Below are 19,207 nucleotides of genomic sequence, written 5' to 3' on the forward strand. Positions count from 1 at the left end.
AAGTACGTTTTTTTATATTTAAAAAGTTTTTATATTTTATATATTTAAAGCGAGTTTTTTGGGCAGTGTAGAGTAGGGCTTGTTGTTTGTCATTTCTCCGATCACAAATGCAGACATGGTTTTATGTTAACGCGGCGTGATACAATGCAACGCGTAAAAAGACAGTACAAGTCATTATAATCCATAATTATGTCCCCACTGGATGCAACGAATGCCTCGTTTACAATGGGTTTTCATATTTTTGAATCATCGCTCCGGCCTGACAGGGCATCATCACAATATGGTAGGGGCGTAACATTTCTGTCACACGCTTGAGGTATTTGGCCAATCATAACGCACTGGATAGCTGGCCAATCACAGCACATCTCGCTTTTCAGACCGATAAGCTTTGTAAAAATCGCCGCGTTTCAGAAAGGCGGGGCATAGAGGAGAAACAATAATGTACAGTATATGGAAAATAATGTGTTTTTTTTTACCTTAAACTGCATAAACACATTTCATTAAACCAAATACACAAAATAATGTTCTTTTTAGCAACATCATATGACCCCTTTAAAAATGTTTCATGTCTCCTAATAACAAAAAAGCAGACCTTGCATGCTCTTCGGATACACTGTTGGAGAAAGCAGGCAAACAAGTGGTTGGCCAAACAGATTGGAGAAATTCTGTAGAAAGACAGGAAGGAGTCATCAAGCTGGAGTCACATGAAAAATTATTTTAACAGTAAATGTGCTCTACTAGTACACAATGTGAATGTGTTATAAAATGTACCCAAGGGGGCGCTCCATTACTGAAATATACCGCCAAATAAAGAAAATCCGTTGAGGAGAGAAAAAACAAACAAACAAAGGGTGATCCGTCTAGGAGTAAAAAGAAAAAACTACAACCGTGTCCCTACTACAAGGTCTATTTCTGCTAACATGTTTATCATGTTCATCATGTTTATTCTAGTCAAGAAGTCAGATAGTCTTATTTATAGAGCAACCACATGGCTGCTCTTGAATAATAAATGGCCTCATGACGTCAAGAGGCGTGTAAGAGTGTGACAAGGAAAGGGAGACGGAGAGTTGATGTCTCACCTTATAAGCTGTGCTGTTGGATGAGTCGACAATGATAAACAGAGGTTTCCTGGTGAAGGGGAAAAGGTCTCCTGGGTGGAGACTGAAAAACACACATTTGCGCATACATGTGTGTGAAAAAAAACACCTCAGTGTCTCAAACATGTTAGTAAGCACGTTTTAGTTTCTAGCAGACTAGCACAGAATGGATGTCAATGAAGGCTCACCAGTGCATCTCTTTTTGTGCCTGGTTTCTCTTCTGCACCATCTCACCATTTATCACATCTCGATTAGTATTGGTCAGGACACCTCCAAAATCATAAGGTCCTGCACATAAAGTAATGGTGATGTTAAATAATATTGATGGGACAGATCTGACTCCTTCCTGTTTGGATCACTCATCAAAATGAAGCATCATGGGAGCCTAAAACTTTCTAGGTGGATCAACTTCTGTTTGCTCATTTACAACACTACCATTCAAACATTTGTTGTCAGAAAGATTTTTAAGGACATTTCAAGAAAATGCTTTAATTAGCAAGGATGCATTAAACAAAAATGTTCTTCTGAACTTTCTATTCATCAAAGAATACTTGTGCTCAAAATCTAGTGCTGTCAAATCGATTAATCACATCCAAAATAAAGGTTTGTGTTTACATAATATATGTGCATGTACTGTGTGTGTGTGTCTATATATATATGACAAGTGACAAGTCTCGGTTAGCCTAATGCTGTACACGTAGCAAGGTGTATATACTGTATATATATATATATATATAATACAAACACACATACACACATGGATGCATATGAATGCGATTAATCGCGATTAATCGATTTGACAGCACTAGATTTTAAACATGGCAGTTTGTTAGAAACATCATACATAATATTACACAAATTTTTGAATCCCCTAATTTGATTGGCTGAGCAGCTTTTCAAGAGAGCTTGTAATTAGTAGATATTTATGTAAATATAAAGAGAACAATATTCCAGATCATCCAGTGTCAGAACAACTGTGCTAAAACACCTCAGCGTACCTTCACACTCTGAGCGTCCAGCAGGAAACACTCCAGTGGCAGAGAGATACACCAGCAGGACACTATTGGCTGGCAGTTCCTAGCAATAAAAGAATCAGTGAAAGAAAAGAAAAGAAAAGTTTCAATGACTAGAACACAAAACTGTATTCATTAAATCGGCTAATTTAATCAGAACGTTCACAATGATACAAATGGTAAAGCAGTGTCACAGCAAGCTAATTAAGTTGAGTGGCACGCTAAGTGCTACGCGGCAACTAGAGGTAGTATTCATCTTTGCAAATAGAGAAACACACACAGACCATCTACTGACAGGAAATGGTTAAAAAAAGCACATGCAAGTGCCTGTGACAATTACTTGTCATTATTTATCTAAACAAAACATGAAGAAAGATGGAAAACAGCCTAAAAATAGGGGTGTCTGAGAGTTAAAAATGCTACAAAGCAAAAGCACACAAGTATCTGAGTCATGTGTGTGTGTGGGTTTTCCTCGCACTCTTGAGGTGCTACGCTACAGCAGAGCAAATAGTAACACACTAACACCCCGTTAGCATGCCATGCTGCTACACGCACACTCACACGAGGTGTCACTCCAGACAACAGAACCCAAACTAGCACACAGGATAGACAACCAGAACGCAATAATTGTACAGAAAAACAGCAGTTTTATTTATCTTTGCCCTTGACTCTTGAATTATAATGAGATCCCGAGGCTTTAAAAGCCCTATAAAATCATTCGATAAGCTGTGTTAATGTGTTTCATATTGAAAATTGTGTTTTCCTACTGTTTGTGCAAGGAATATGGAAAGGCTCCTCCCTTTTTTAAATAGCCAAAAGGATTTAGTCTAGCTGTAAGTTTTACATTTTAGAGGAACGAACATTCTCATTCTAGTGAGCATTTGTTTGGAGATAAATCTGTGTAGTACAAGCTATCTTTGGTGTGTTTTTGCTCAAGAGAAAGACCGTAAATTTGAATTAGGTACATTGTTGTTGAAAAGTTCGGGTTGGAAAGATTTTTAAATAATTTTGAAAGAAGTCTCTAAGGCTTCTTTGATCAAAAATACACTAAAAACAGTAATATTGTAAAATATTATTACCATTTGAAATAACGGTCTTCTATTTCTATACATTTTCAAATGAAATGTATTCCTGTGATGCTTTTTAGCAGTTGTTACTCCAGTGTCACATGATCCTTCAGATATCAAATATGCTAATTTAGAGCTGAAGAAAGATTTCTTATCACCAATGTTGAAAACAATAGTGCTGCTTTTTTGTGGAAACAGATTTTTGTGACAAGTTCAAAAGAACAGCCAATAAATAAATAAACAAACAGTCTTTGCTGATCAATTTAATGCATTTATGATGAATATATGTATAAAGTTCTTTAAAACTTAAAAAAACCTTGCTGACCCCAAACTTTTGAGTCTACTGTAGTCAATGTTTGCTAAAAGTAAAATTGGTAATTTAGGAGTACATTAGCTCAAAATATATGGCACATTTGATTTAAGCTTAATCATCGTGTCTGCTCCAAGGTCTTGATGCAATATAGAGTCAAATCAGGACGGAAATGACAGGATGGATTGACAATAAATTGACAGGTGCTAAAAACTGCAATGACATCCGCCAAACCTTGAAGGAGGCAGACAGGAAAGTGTAGAGCTGGCTGAAGGTTGGTTTGTAGAGGAGATATTTATGAGGGTTCTCTCTCTTGGCCGGCTTTTCATTGGGCTCCTATAATGAGAGAGATAAATGAGTGAGAGAGGAATAGAGAGAGACACTGAGAGCAGGCAGAGTGAGAAAGAACAGTGAGAGAGCCACTGAAAAAGGTGAAGTACTGAAATAGCGAGGGAGTAGGGGTGGAAATACTCAGAAACACTCAACATAGAGAGTGACAGGGAGAGTGTAAGAGTCTTCTCTTACAAGTGTCCCTGGCTTGGAGCTTTGTGTAGCCAGGTTCACCGGTTCCCTCTCAAGCGCTTGAAGCATACGAAACATATCGATGGTCAGCTCGCTAAACTTCACCTATAAACCAGATCAAATTCATCCATTACAAAAACTGGACTACAATAAAACTCTTTTGTTATTATAACCTACATGGCAAGTTTGAAGCGTCTAATCATTTACATAAGAAAGCACCGCTTGAATTTGACATATTATGTAACTTGTTCAGCCTGCTAGGCGTTTTGCTGTACTGTACTCCCACCTGATTGTTACAGTTGCCAACGATGAGCGCATCTGCCAAGGTGAGCTGGCCAACCACCATGCCCTGTTCAAGAGGGGGCACGCCTCCCTCCTGCAACCGATTGGATATGACCACCCCAGAGTTGTCATCATTTAGGATTATAAGAGGATCTGCCTGTGTAGATAGAGAAATAGTACAAAAGAAAGAAAATATGAATATCTGTTATTAACATGTCAGAAGTCTTACAGAGCGTATTAAACATGTACTTTACGTAACTGTAAAGGTTGTGTAGAAGGACGCATTTATAACATCTGAGATACTGTGCTTTTGAGTGTGCACATTTGACTAATTTCTCCTGTAAAGTAATAAGATTAACCTGATTTACAATACATTATCATTCAGTAAGATGTTTTAAAAGAAATCAACTTTTATTCAGCAAGGACTGATCAGAAGGGTAACACTTTATTTTAAGGTCCAATTCTTGCTAATAACAAACCAGTAAGTACAATTTTTGTCTCAATAAACTCCTAATTTGCTGCTTATTAATAGTAAGTAAGCTTGTTGTTAAGTTTAAGTATTAGGTAGGATTAGGAATGTCCAATATGGTCATGCAGAATATGTGATTTTTAAGTACTAATAAACAGCCAATATGTTAATAATAGGCATGCTAATAAGCAACTAGTTAATAGTTAGAATTGGTCCCTATACTAAAGTGTTACAGTAAAGACATTTATGTCATAAGTTTTCTATTTCATGTAAATTACGTTCTTTTGAACTTTCTTTTCATCAAAGAATCCTAAAAAGCAGCACAATTGCTGTCAATATTGATCACAATTTTAAATGTTAATAATATGTAACTTACTGTTGTAGCTGTATTTTTTAACAAATAAATGCAGCCTCTGTGAGCATAAGAGACTTTTTCAAAAACATAAAAAACATGCTGACCTCAAGCTTTTGAACAGCAGTGTAATTTATGTATTGGTGTACATTACAATGAAAAAAATCTAAATTATAACTTGCTCCACCTCATGTGATTCGGCCCCTCCCCCCAACCACCTGTCATATAGAACAGGGGTTTTTTTTAAACTAAGGTCTGTATCCGCTAAAAAATGTATTTTTTTAGGACTGAATACTAAATGAATTATATGAATTTACTTTTAATCACAATTATTGTATAATGACATTCATAGTTTTTAATGGTAAAAAATAAATCTGTTTTTTATTTTATATATTATTAGGTTTCTAACAATACTTTAACATTAAGTAGAAAAAAATTATACAACTACATCCTATTTTTTCTTTTTATTTCAGTTGGCAAGTCATTACTTCATGGAAGTAATATGAGCTGTCAATGGTGTTTCACTGTGACTTTAATTGTACAACAATTTTTAGCATTTTTATGCACTGCAAGAGACTTTTAAAAAATTACAATCTCACCTCCACAAAAGCAGCAACTTCCTGCAGAACCAGGTTCCACTCTAACTGGTCCTCTGTGTTAAAGCGTTGGGTGTAGTCCTCAATCTCTTCAGACAGCTCCTGCAGAAAAAGACACCACAGATGGTCTCAGACACACCCTACTGTGTTTTTCTTCTCATAAACAGTGCATTGTTGGCAGTATAGGGATTAGTCCTTTGTAAAACCAAACATAACATTAAAAAAAACTACAAAATGTATAAGAGTAATTTTCTTAAACGGTGCCAAAATTGATGAGGCATGAATTTTGTATTAATTCCAGCTGCATAAGTGGCCAACAGACTGTCTCTACTGACTGATCTTTTGGCAATAACCTCTGTTCAACAGAATATCTATAGTGAGCCATGGTTTAAAAATGTGTAACTGGTCTGTTTGGTCTGCTGTCCATGACTTACCTTGACCAACACTTTAACCAGGTCCATCTTGTTGAGCAACAGACAAACAACGATAAAGCGAGCATAATACCTCAGCTTTTTTACAACCAGCTCTGGCCTGTGCAAAGGACACGGGGCAAAATTAATGAACTGAAGACCATATCTTACATGCATTTTGAGATCTTTACTTTTGCTCATAAGTATATTACTTCAAAAAACTTTCAAGAACATTAAATAATAATAAATAAAAAAAGTATCAACTTTGCTCATCACAGTTCATTGTACAGCAGCTTCTTTTCACCTGTCTTCTTTGTTGACTTGGTGGTAATATGATCGTTGGCGAATGGCCGAATAAAAGGAAAAGGCTTCATTAAGGTAGCTTGTTTCTGACAGCCAATATGTTAATAATAGGCATGCTAATAAGCAACTAGTTAATAGTTAGAATTGGTCCCTATACTAAAGTGTTACAGTAAAGACATTTATGTCATAAGTTTTCTATTTCATGTAAATTACGTTCTTTTGAACTTTCTTTTCATCAAAGAATCCTAAAAAGCAGCACAATTGCTGTCAATATTGATCACAATTTTAAATGTTAATAATATGTAACTTACTGTTGTAGCTGTATTTTTTAACAAATAAATGCAGCCTCTGTGAGCATAAGAGACTTTTTCAAAAACATAAAAAACATGCTGACCTCAAGCTTTTGAACAGCAGTGTAATTTATGTATTGGTGTACATTACAATGAAAAAAATCTAAATTATAACTTGCTCCACTTCATGTGATTCGGCCCCTCCCCCCAACCACCTGTCATATAGAACAGGGGTTTTTTTTAAACTAAGGTCTGTATCCGCTAAAAAATGTATTTTTTTAGGACTGAATACTAAATGAATTATATGAATTTACTTTTAATCACAATTATTGTATAATGACATTCATAGTTTTTAATGGTAAAAAATAAATCTGTTTTTTATTTTATATATTATTAGGTTTCTAACAATACTTTAACATTAAGTAGAAAAAAATTATACAACTACATCCTATTTTTTCTTTTTATTTCAGTTGGCAAGTCATTACTTCATGGAAGTAATATGAGCTGTCAATGGTGTTTCACTGTGACTTTAATTGTACAACAATTTTTAGCATTTTTATGCACTGCAAGAGACTTTTAAAAAATTACAATCTCACCTCCACAAAAGCAGCAACTTCCTGCAGAACCAGGTTCCACTCTAACTGGTCCTCTGTGTTAAAGCGTTGGGTGTAGTCCTCAATCTCTTCAGACAGCTCCTGCAGAAAAAGACACCACAGATGGTCTCAGACACACCCTACTGTGTTTTTCTTCTCATAAACAGTGCATTGTTGGCAGTATAGGGATTAGTCCTTTGTAAAACCAAACATAACATTAAAAAAAACTACAAAATGTATAAGAGTAATTTTCTTAAACGGTGCCAAAATTGATGAGGCATGAATTTTGTATTAATTCCAGCTGCATAAGTGGCCAACAGTCTCTACTGACTGATCTTTTGGCAATAACCTCTGTTCAACTGAATATCTATAGTGAGCCATGGTTTAAAAATGTGTAACTGGTCTGTTTGGTCTGCTGTCCATGACTTACCTTGACCAACACTTTAACCAGGTCCAACTTGTTGAGCAACAGACAAACAACGATAAAGCGAGCATAATACCTCAGCTTTTTTACAACCAGCTCTGGCCTGTGCAAAGGACACGGGGCAAAATTAATGAACTGAAGACCATATCTTACATGCATTTTGAGATCTTTACTTTTGCTCATAAGTATATTACTTCAAAAAACTTTCAAGAACATTAAATAATAATAAATAAAAAAAGTATCAACTTTGCTCATCACAGTTCATTGTACAGCAGCTTCTTTTCACCTGTCTTCTTTGTTGACTTGGTGGTAATATGATCGTTGGCGAATGGCCGAATAAAAGGAAAAGGCTTCATTAAGGTAGCTTGTTTCTGAAGTGCGGAGGCTAAAGAAGACAAAAAAAATTATGTGTAAAAAATATCTAAAATACAGGTTTGAAACAAGCTGAATAAAGAATTGTGTTTAAAAAAAAAAAGCTCCTTACTAGTAATGGTAGTACAGCTGGCCAATTTTTGAGGCCACTTCACCTATCTGCCACCTCTTGAGACCATACCGGTTGTCCAGGACTTGTCTAGTTTCCAATAATGCAAAACCAAATAAGAAATCATCCGTCATTAATGTTGACATCATTGGTGCAGAGGAGCTATCAGAGGGAAGTTTGATCAAGCCAGTGGCGAGGCTACATAAGGGCCAGGGTGGCACTGGCCCACTCAGATTGACAGCTGGTCCACCCAGTATATTTAAGTAAAGAATAGGGGTGTGCGATATATCGTAATTGTTGTTTTAACGTTTTGTGATTTGACATTATCGAGTATATCGCAAAAAAACGAACAAAACGCACGCATACATTACGTGATGTAGTGGGTTAAACTAGTGCGCGTATGCATTTAGAGTGCGTTCTTTCACTGCATGATTCAGTCTATTAAAGGAGCTAAAAGTGCTACTGCCAGACTCAGAGATCAGCTGAATGGATTCGAAAACTGTAAAACTCAACTGTTTAACTCTAGGGGAGTTGGAAAATGAGCCTATTTTCAAAAATAGTGGAGTGTTCCTTTAAAATGCATTTAGAATGATCACAAAATTCAATACATGGGGGCAGAAAATGTATAATTTCATATAGTTAATCAGTATCACACGAAGAGTGCCGTTTTTTTCTCCAAAAATCAGCATGATTACAAATGTGATATTGACTTTTACAACAGTTCAATAAACAAGAAGTAAATTAAGAGACTTGCGTTTTAGACAGCATATTTTCTGTTTTTGCTCTATTTCGACAACAAAAGTAATTGCAAACACAGCTACAGCACTGTTTTGCGTCTCTGAGCAACATGACGGTGTTTTGTTCCTGAATGAATCAACCGTTTAAATTATTTGGGTCAATCGCAATGACTCACTTATTAACAGTGACTTGCTGCCACCTACTGGCGGTTTTAATTTTACATTTAAAGTATCTTTTCATTTTTTAAATAATTTCAAACATCAGTTTTTTAATGTTCTATGTTTAAAATATCAAAACATTATGCATTAATATTTCCATGTCCCTCTGAGCTGCATTAAACAGTGTGTAAATACATCTAAATGACACTTCTAATGCAGCTTCTGTGTTTCCTCTGCATTGCAAAGATACATTTTGTCAATACTGATTTAATTTGCTTGCTAACAGCCCAAATGTCTTATTATTCTAATTGACTGATTACAGTAAATGCAAAAATTTGACTCAAACGGTAATGCACACTTTTAGAAAAAAAAATGGCTGTATACAGGTAAAAAAAATGCCCATAAAAGGTAAAAATCTATTTAAACTTATTGGAAAAGATTAATTTCTATCACTGCTGTGAACCGATCACCACAGAGAATATGAAGAATAACAAAAATGTAGGAGTCAGCTGTCCACGGTAGTCCTTAAGATACCAGCACAATAACACACTCAGCAAAATCACACTGGATCAAGCATGTTAAAACTTCAGTCTTATGAAGTTCTAAGCCAAAGAACCAGCTTTATTTTCGTGCTTTTGGTAAAAACAGATCTTTCGGTTTCAAAAATAGATCCATCTAGAGAGCTGACCTGTGCTGCTGCTGAAACTTCCACAGCTTGGTGTATACGTCAAATGTTCGGCCAAAATAGGACTGCCACTGCTTGTGTCCATATTGAGGCAGATCCCTGCAGGAGCGTGAGAGAACAAACAACAGACACACAGCCAGTTTAATAATGCATTCTCCCCATTCATTGGTACTGAAGCGCTCAATTTATCAGTTTAGGAATTAAAGCCATTAAATTATGAGCAAAATCACAAACAATTTCTAAGTGTTTGTGTTCATACAATCAGTATTTGGGATTGAAAACGGATTTACAAATAGGTGTGACTCCGGAAATATCCTGTTCATATGACAAAAAGTCACAATATAATTGAAGAATTGACAGATCTTAATGTCCGTACTGTGACGTACATCTGAGTGAAACTAAGAAAATGTTGGCTGGGAATTTGGATCTTTTCATCGCTTGTTGATTGGATGGAGGCAGATCAGCTGAATGTAAGCTGGGAGCTGATTGTAAGAAAGGGGTGAGGTTTAAGCAGACTTACTGATTGGAGATTAATAATAACATGCATTTAAAAAATAGATGTGGTGAAATGTCATTTCAAGCAGACTAGCAATGTCTCAAACAAGGACAATTTGAATGAATAACTGAAAACAAGACCCTCGCTGAATAACCATAATGGCAAAGTTTTACAGCTGAAATTATATTCAATTCATAATTGAAGAACTCTGCAACCTTAATACTGTTATTTTCTTGTTTATTACAGTGAACTGCTTTGAAACAATCTGCATTTAATAAATTGCTATACAAATAAATGTGACTTGACTGTCTTAAAAGGATAGTTCACACAACAATGGAAATTCTGTCATTAATTTCACACCCTCATGTTTTTCCAAACCCGTAAGACCTTCGTTCATCTTCGGAACATGAATTCAGATATTTTTGATGAAATCCGAGAGATTTCTGACCCTCCATAGACAGCAACGCAACTGCCAAGTTCAAGCCCCAGATAGTAAGGACATCATTAAAAATAATCTTGTGATTGCACAACGCAGTCTGACACAGAAGAGAAGAAATTGTAGAATAAAGTCATTATATTTATTTTCTTTGTGCACAAATAGTATTCTCGTAGCTTCATATAATAAATGCGGTTGAACCGCTGACTATTTTAACGATGTCCTTACTACTTTCTGGGCCTTGAAAGTGGTAGTTCCCTTGCGGTCTATACAGGGTCATCAAAAATATCTTAATTTGTGTTCTGAAGATGAATGAAGGCCTTACGGGTTTGGAATAGGGCTGGACGATATGGCCAAAATTGATATCCCAATATATTTCTTAATTTCGGTCAATACGATATAATTCCGATGTCGATATGAACACTATCTGAAATAGAAATCTTTTGTAACATTATAAATGCCTTTATCATCACTTTTGATAAATTTTAAGCATCCTTGCTAAATAAAAGTATTAATTTCTATAATTTCTTTCTCAAAAAAATAATAAAGATTCTACTGAATGGAATAATGTATAATGTTACAAAAGCTTTTTATTTCAGATAAATGCTGATCTTTGGATCTTTCTATTCATCAAAGAATCCTGAAAAACAAATGTACTCAACTGTTTTAAATATTGATAATCAGCATATCAGCATATTAGAATGATTTCTGAAGGATCATGTGACACTGAAGACTGGAGTAATGATGCTGAAAATTTACCTATGTATGATCACAGGAATAAGTTACATTTTAAAATCTATTCAAATAGAAAGCAATTTTAAAATATTTCAACATTTTACTGTTTTTGCTGTACTTTGGATCAACCTGTTACGATTTTGAAACGTGCAGCGCTCATGTTTATTCAACGAAGTTAAACGCCACAAATAAATCAATGTATGGGAAACACTGGTAATGTATATCGAAATATCGGAAATGTGTTTAAAAATCATATCACCGTTATTGAAAAAAATTATATCGCGATACATATTGATATTGAATTATTGTCCAGCTCTAGTTTGGAACAACATGAGGGTGAGTAATTAATGACAGATTTTCCCTTGTTGGGTGAACTATCCCTTTAACACTAGAAAATCTTATCACAATTTACTTTATACAAATGTATGTAGTAAACAATTGAATAGAGACTTCTACAATAGAAACAACTGATCCTTCTGCAGAACACAAAAATATATATTTTGAAGAACGCTGGTAACCAAACAGTTTTGGCGGCCAATGACTTCCACTGTATAGCCAAAAAGAAAACAACCACTGATACATTTCTCAAAATATCTCCTTTTATGTTCCACAGAAAAAATCAGGTCATACAGGTTTGGAAGAACATGAGAGTGCATAAATAGTGACACATTTTTCATTTTTGGATGAACTATCCCATGAAATGTTATCATTTATATTCATTCATTTATAACTGCATTGAGTTTATATGAGGTAAATGTTATTTTCCCTATATTACCAGACTTCTATGCAAATTAATTTGCTTTGTGAATATGATCAAGGTCCTGTGACTCACTGCTTTAATCACCGGTTTGTTTTAATAGCTACAATATCAAGTTTGTGTTCAAACCAATCCCGCAACCTTGATACCCGCATATCATTACATAAGCCATTTCTGCCCTTCTGCCTTGACACTCCTACCGCAGGACGTCATGTGGACAACAGCAGATGAGCCTTCCAAACATACAAGTGGTCATGGCTGTCATGCACTAAATTAGCATCATCATAGTGATGATGTGAAGACATTGGTGGTAGAAGAGAGCAAAAACAGAGCAATCAGAGAGAGTCAGAAAGTGCACGTGGGTGAGAGTGTTTGGGCAGGGCTGTGGTGAGTCATAGTGCCGATGATGTGAAGGAATTTGATGAGCTATGGCAATCAGCTGGAGAAGTAGCTCCTTTGCCTCCTCTGCCTCTACTCGCTCTTTATTCCTTTCCCGTCCTTTTCCCCCTGAACCCTCCCAAAACACCTCTTGGCCCTATTGTTATCATCAGATGGTTGCTATGACAACAGAAGCAGGGACTGGGGAAGGAATACAGCAGGTAAATGCAAAAGCCCTCATTTACACACGCTCACACACGATTACAGTAGATGATGCATCTTTTATGAACCTGTAACAGGCCAGTCAGGGAAAGGAGTGGGGACAAAAATGAACGTCAAAAAATAAATCATGTCCAGGCATAACCTTGAGTTAGCCAATACACAAAATGCATGCGCACACGCAACACAACGGAACACCCGCGCACAGACACACCTCCTTTCATTCATGGAGAATCGGCTGTGGTGTGAACGCGCACATTTTATTTCCGCAGCTTTCATTGACAATGTGCATTCACACACAGTGTAAGGTTACAGAGATGGATTTGTGAGATTTACGGTTCACCCCGGTGCCCTTGTGGACTGCGAGAGACAAGGTCAGGAAGGAGATAGGTGCAGTCATTAGGCAGGGCTTTAATTTCACTACATGCACCATTAATTTCCCATCCTCTCTGACAGCATTAATACCCACAAGACAGATTCCCTGGCAGAGCACAGCCAGGGACAGACCTGTAAATTAGGGAAGGCAGGAAAGGAGGGAGCCAGGATGAGGTGTGTGCAGATGGGGTCAGATGTGGTGTAGTCGAGTAACATGGCAATATTATATCTGCATGCTGTAAGGCTGAGGCCGTTTATACTCCAATGTTTTGATAATTGCGCTACTCTGGAATTTATTCTGGAACTGACATTAACAAAAAAGTTAGTTTAGGAAAGTCTACTAACACTGTATGGCAATAAGTAATTCTATTGATATTCATATTTATTAAAAAATCTAAATCTTAAAAATATTAGATATCTCAAATATTTTAATATAAATATTTATTATACATTTTCTTATATACTTATTCTTTGTTCGTTTCTAGGAATTATATATTATATATATATTGAGGGATAATATATACATTGATTTTCTATACATTTTTTAATTGAACATATCTATAAAGTCCAGGTTCAGAAGAAGTAAAAACAGCAATATTGTGAAATATTATTACAGTTTAAAATAAATATTTTGTATTGTAATATATTTTAAAATGTAATACTGTATATTCCGGTGATGCAATGCTCATTTTCAGCAGCTGTTCCTCCGGTATTCAGTGCCACATGATGCTTCAGAAATCATTGTAATATGATCATTTGATGCTCAAGAAACATTTCTTATTATTATCAGTGTTGAAGACAGTTGTGCTGCTTAATATTGTGTGGAAACTGTGATGCATTTTTTCAGGATTCTTAGATGAATATAAAGTTTATATGAAATGGTATGAAACTGAAATAACATTGTAAATGTCTTCACTGTTACTTTTGATCCATTTAATGTGTTCTTGCTATAAAATAATTACATTTTAAATAATAATTATTATTAAATAATAAAAATTTATTTTATGTGTCTGCATTTTTTAAAACTCTGTTACATGCTGATAAAGAATATTAATGTGAATATGAAAATGTCACTATAAAAATCTCTTCTGAGTCAAGCTTGTTTCCTAAAGAGATACCAAAGAGGTAAAAGATAATGAGAGCTATCAAGTAGTGGAAGTATTAGGTAAGGAAATTAGACTAATTAATAATAGCTGTTTCATTACTGAACTCTACAGGGTGTTGCTAAGCGTCAAATGCAGAAGTAGGCCGCTACTGGTTAGACAGCCTAATTAGCATGGAGAAACAGGGCATGGGGGTGTGGCCTCATAACAAGCATCTAGTCCTGTATTTGTGTAACACAAGCTATCATTAAGGTAAAAAAACATATAAATGCATATACATGCATATTTATATACACTGAAAAAAAAAAGTTTCATTCATTCATTCATACATCCCCTTAGGGCAAGTTATTTATTTTTCATTGGCTCAATTTAAAAAATATAGATGTGAATCATTACCCAACATTTTTTTAATGGGATGAATGAAACATTTTTTGTATGTACAGAGCATCATATGAAATCCTTCATGCATAAATAATGAGGACTAAATATATCATAATGCTTGAACTAATGCTACAATGCTGAAAAATGTCAGTGGAAGCATAAAGTTTTTTCTTAGTATTAGTTGATTCTGTTTGGCAATGCGATACACAAACTGAAAATATCCCAAATGCAGGAGAGACGTGTATATCGCTTAGCAATTCGGAGAGATTTCAGATCAAATTTAAAAGCCTTAAGGCAAGGAAATATCTTTTTTTGTGCTGTTGATTTGTGTTAATGAAAAAAGAATGGATTCAAATTAACGAATTTTAATGCACTCTGCCCCGCCTAGACCTGTACGCCATCTTACACTGCACGCAGTTGCTGACAAACATGATGCAGAACAACGACTTGACATGATGTAGCTTATGAATGCAGTTTTATTTCAATGCCACTGCATGGGTTTTTGTCCTATATCTATATCATATGATATAGTCAAGAGTGCTGTTTTTTCCCGATTTAGCATATTTTTGCCAATTTTTGTTTGTTCCTGTTTTGCTACAGATGAGGTTAAGAAACAAATTTCCTTGATGCGCAAATAACCTACTGCATGAATATATGAATGTCAGAACATGTGGGTTAGTCTACAAAACAACCTCCTAGACTATAGCCGTCTCAGTTGCTTATGCAATAAACATTTAACAAACAGGACAGGACATGGAAACAGAGATAAGAGAGGAGGGAAGGAATACAGATTGTAAAGAGAAGAAGAGAGAAAAAAGAATGGGGGAAGAAAGAGAGAAAGAGAGAGAGAAGGCTAAATAAGAGAGAGATAGAGCCCACAGCTACTGACATACTTGTCCTATAAATAGTCTTAGCTAAAAATGACTGATTAACTCAAACGCAACCTACTGGCCACTGAAAAATGGTGATAAACACGGAGTGACGTGATACATTTTTTAAGAGTGTGTGTAATGCAGAGACAAACGCTGGCAGATATGAGAGGGTGGAAGAGGAGCGTTCCTGTGGAAGATTCATTCAGATGTAAAACTGAGCTCACTTCACCCAGACACTGGAAAATATAAAGGGCTCTCAGCTCCCTATGGATGAACAGGCAAACATCAACACATACATAAAGCACAGCACAGATGAGACGTTAGAACCTGCTCATTTATAGATAAAGCACTGACTTTTTTTTAAAGGAATAGTTCACCCAAAATCAATATCCTGTCTATATATATATATTCACCCTCATTTTCAAAGTCAGTAAGGTCCAAACAACACTGAACCCCACTGACTTTCAGTGCATGGACAAAAAGACATTAGCTTCACATTCCATATTAGAATTACAGTAATGCAAGTTTGGAACAACATGAGGGTGACCAAATGATGACAAAATTTTCATTTTTGGGAAACTCTTTTTCTCGACTCACCTAAATTTTGAGACTGAATTCTGTAGACCTGTACTGTGTGAACTGGGTTGGGGACATCCTCTTTCACGTCTTCAAATGCGAGCGCCATTCACATTTTTGTTCATATGAGATTCCAGTAATTTACAGTGATGGCAATATGAGCTTTATGTCAGCCAAAGGTTTTAGATTCTGTTGCTGGTACTCCCATTAGTTTTGAGGTCTGAAAGCAACCCAAGCGATGTGCTCAATGCTGTCATAAATTTAAAAAGCATTTGAAGCTGCTGTCGGTTAATTAAGATTTGGCCGCCTCGACTAGACTTGGTTATTAAATAACGTTGTCTCAACTGTGATAAGACATTCCAGTGTTACGTAAGTCACCATATTTGATACTAACATAAGTCACTGTCACTATGATTTATGGGTATTGTGAGAATAGAAAACTTGACTTTGGTATAAACTCCTCATGGGTCATAACCAAACACAAATGAATAAATTAACAAAGAAAAAGACAAATGAAAGAAAGAATGAATGAGAAAAAAAATTAAGGTATTAAAACAGAAACAATTGAACAATGCACAAGCAAAAAAAGAAGAAAATTAAAACAAAAGCAAGAATGAAAAAAGAAAGAACAAATACCGAAATACAACAAAAAGTTAAATAAAAAAAGAAGAAACAAACTACAAACTACAAACATTAAAAAAGAAAATTCAAGCAAAAGCAAGTACAAAAAACAACGAATGAACAAAAAAACAAAAAATTTAAACAAAAGCAAGAATGAAAAAAGAATGAACAAATGATAGCAAGCAAGAAAGCAAGCAAGCAAGCAAACAAGAAAGAAAGAAAGAAAGAAAAAGCAAGCAAGATAGAAAGAAAGAAAGAAAGAAAGAAAGAAAGAAAGAAAGAAAGAAAGAAAGAAAGAAAGAAAGAAAGAAAGAAAGAAAGAAAGAAAGAAAGAAAGAAAGAAAGAAAGAAAGAAAGAAAGAAAGAAAGAAAGAAAGAAAGAAAGAAAGAAAGAAAGAAAGAAAGAAAGAAAGAAAGAAAGAAAGAAAGAAAGAAAGAAACTTCATTTTGTTTACTTTCCACTATAAATAAATAAACTGCTAAAGGACAGAGGAGGTTCAGGTCCTGCCAACTGCCTGCTACATGTGCCATCACCCACTGATCTTTTCTGGCTGAAGAATAGGTTATCTCAAAGGCCTTTCCTGTTCAGAAACAAGCTCAAAGCTTAAATGGACTATAAAGACACCATATAGTCTACTCTGTGCAGAAAGAAGAAAATCGGCTCGTACAGGGGGCCAATTAATCTGCATGTTTTCACATTAACCAACAAGAAAAATAATAATCAACATCTCTTTCCAATTGTGTATTTACCCATTACGTATTTTGTGAATACGGCTTAGCTTGTGTGTTTGTGTGAGACTATATGGTGTCAGCCAAACCAAACAACACCACACATGTCCTCTTTGTGGTGGCAGGAGATAAAATCGTGTGGTGTAGATGTGTCATAGAGAGGACATGTGCACCTCTTCTGGCTACACCAAGAGGAACTGGGCACTGTGTGTGTGTCTGAGTCTGAGGCCATGGATTGGGGGAAAAGGGAGCAAGAGACATCAAAGGCACAGAGGAAAGTAAGAAAGCGGGAGTGTGACAAATACATGCCTAAGGCTGAATGTGCAGTGCTTACTGCTCGGATCAGATGTTATATCGGACCAGCTGAGGACAGAATGGGGGAGAAATCCACACAAGAGGATGAACATTAATAAATATCCATAACGCATATGCAAGGCATGAATTTAAGTAAGCTTTGTAAAAACAATCAAATAAAATAAAAACTAGAAGCTAAACTGTTAAGATATTTGAATAGACTTGACTCAATGTAGCCAAGAATTCAACTTTACCAATGATTTTGAATGAAGCATCATGGATGAAAAGCTCTAACTCCACATCTGTGAGAATAAATGGAAAATTGGTATGTTGAAGGCCTATTCTCACCAATAGGAGCAAGTAATGTATGATGTATTGTGCTGACATTGTAAGCCACTGCAGGAAGAAACATCATTTATTGCCTGAAACGATGTACAATGTCAGCTTGTGTGTGTGTGTGTGTGTGTGGTCAGACCCAGTGGGAAGTAAGACAAGCATTCAGCTGTCAGTCCAAGGAGGCCTGAATGGAAAAGACCTGAGCATGTCCATCACCCCTGCTCAGCCTCCAGATGGCTCACCATGGTCCACATATGGACCATTTCAGCCCACCTTAAAAATGCTGTCAACAGATTCAGAGAATATTTGGGGATATTTCACCCAAAGAAAAATGTCCCAATTTAAACAATTAATAATTAATTTATCAGCACAGTAACAACCCATTATTTATCTAAGGTTGGACAAAACACAAAAAATAAGGTTGGACAATATAAAAAAAAAGAACAACATTGCAATGGAAGGTAGCTCAAATTTGTAAAGCACCCATGTTGAGATGCTGAATTTGGTTTAGTGTACAAATGGGGGGGCTGACTCTACCCAAATGGTCAAGGTTTAGCTTGTTACCAAAGCCCTGTTACCTCATGCTGGTAACAACACCATCTGGTTCTAAAAAACACTGTGGCCTTTTAAAATCAGCAGTGTATTTTGACAAAATAATGTTTCTTTTGTAGGCATATATGCCATTTATTGCTAACATTTTACTATTTTAGCTCAGATAATTCTCTGTCGATCTATTAGGATACTTTCAGGGCTCCTAAGCTTTCTGTAGCTTTCTAAAGGTATTATAATCCTCCTTGACTCCACCACAGTCCAAATAATGTAACGGTCAATTATCATACGAATTTCTCATTAGTTAATACATAAAATAGAATAACCTTAATAAATACATTTATTGTCACATACGTGCATGATAGATCACAGGAATGTGAGATGCTTAATAAAAGAACACATTGTGCACACAGACGTTACAAGAATGTGTACATCTTCTCTGTATTATTCACCTAACAGCATGTCTAACTTTTGAACATGCTTGTATTAAGGAAGCACATTTAGTGTTTCACAGTGGTTGTTTGCTGCTACACAGTCTCTGCATACCAAATAGAAATTTG

The 19,207-nt window shown here is 35.7% G+C and overlaps 2 protein-coding genes across 2 annotated transcripts in view; both read right to left on the bottom strand.

Annotated features, from left to right (window-relative positions):
• The window catches only part of LOC107598024 (protein SCAI-like), an 11,732-nt gene extending 4,531 nt beyond the window's left edge, over window positions 1–7,201 (bottom strand). Inside the window, exons 1-11 of the mRNA XM_016289272.1 lie at window positions 7,197–7,201; window positions 6,423–6,500; window positions 6,143–6,239; window positions 5,712–5,810; window positions 4,296–4,448; window positions 4,013–4,114; window positions 3,722–3,823; window positions 2,096–2,174; window positions 1,286–1,385; window positions 1,080–1,161; window positions 593–665 (exon numbers count right to left, since the gene is read on the bottom strand). Coding sequence (XP_016144758.1) covers window positions 593–665; window positions 1,080–1,161; window positions 1,286–1,385; window positions 2,096–2,174; window positions 3,722–3,823; window positions 4,013–4,114; window positions 4,296–4,448; window positions 5,712–5,810; window positions 6,143–6,239; window positions 6,423–6,500; window positions 7,197–7,201 — 970 coding nt within the window. The remainder of the gene's footprint in view (window positions 1–592; window positions 666–1,079; window positions 1,162–1,285; window positions 1,386–2,095; window positions 2,175–3,721; window positions 3,824–4,012; window positions 4,115–4,295; window positions 4,449–5,711; window positions 5,811–6,142; window positions 6,240–6,422; window positions 6,501–7,196) is intronic.
• On the bottom strand, window positions 7,198–18,681 carry LOC107598033 (protein SCAI-like). The gene is made up of 7 exons (XM_016289281.1): window positions 18,677–18,681; window positions 9,794–9,889; window positions 8,213–8,299; window positions 8,015–8,113; window positions 7,735–7,831; window positions 7,308–7,406; window positions 7,198–7,215 (listed from the first exon to the last, which is right to left on the bottom strand). The coding sequence occupies exons 1-7, from the start codon at window positions 18,679–18,681 to the stop codon at window positions 7,198–7,200; spliced, it is 501 nt and encodes a 166-aa protein (XP_016144767.1).
• Window positions 18,682–19,207: the final 526 nt, after the last annotated feature.

The sequence above is a fragment of the Sinocyclocheilus grahami genome, unplaced genomic scaffold (assembly GCF_001515645.1).
Source record: "Sinocyclocheilus grahami isolate Dianchi unplaced genomic scaffold, SAMN03320097.WGS_v1.1 scaffold12.1, whole genome shotgun sequence".
Taxonomy (NCBI): domain Eukaryota; kingdom Metazoa; phylum Chordata; class Actinopteri; order Cypriniformes; family Cyprinidae; genus Sinocyclocheilus; species Sinocyclocheilus grahami.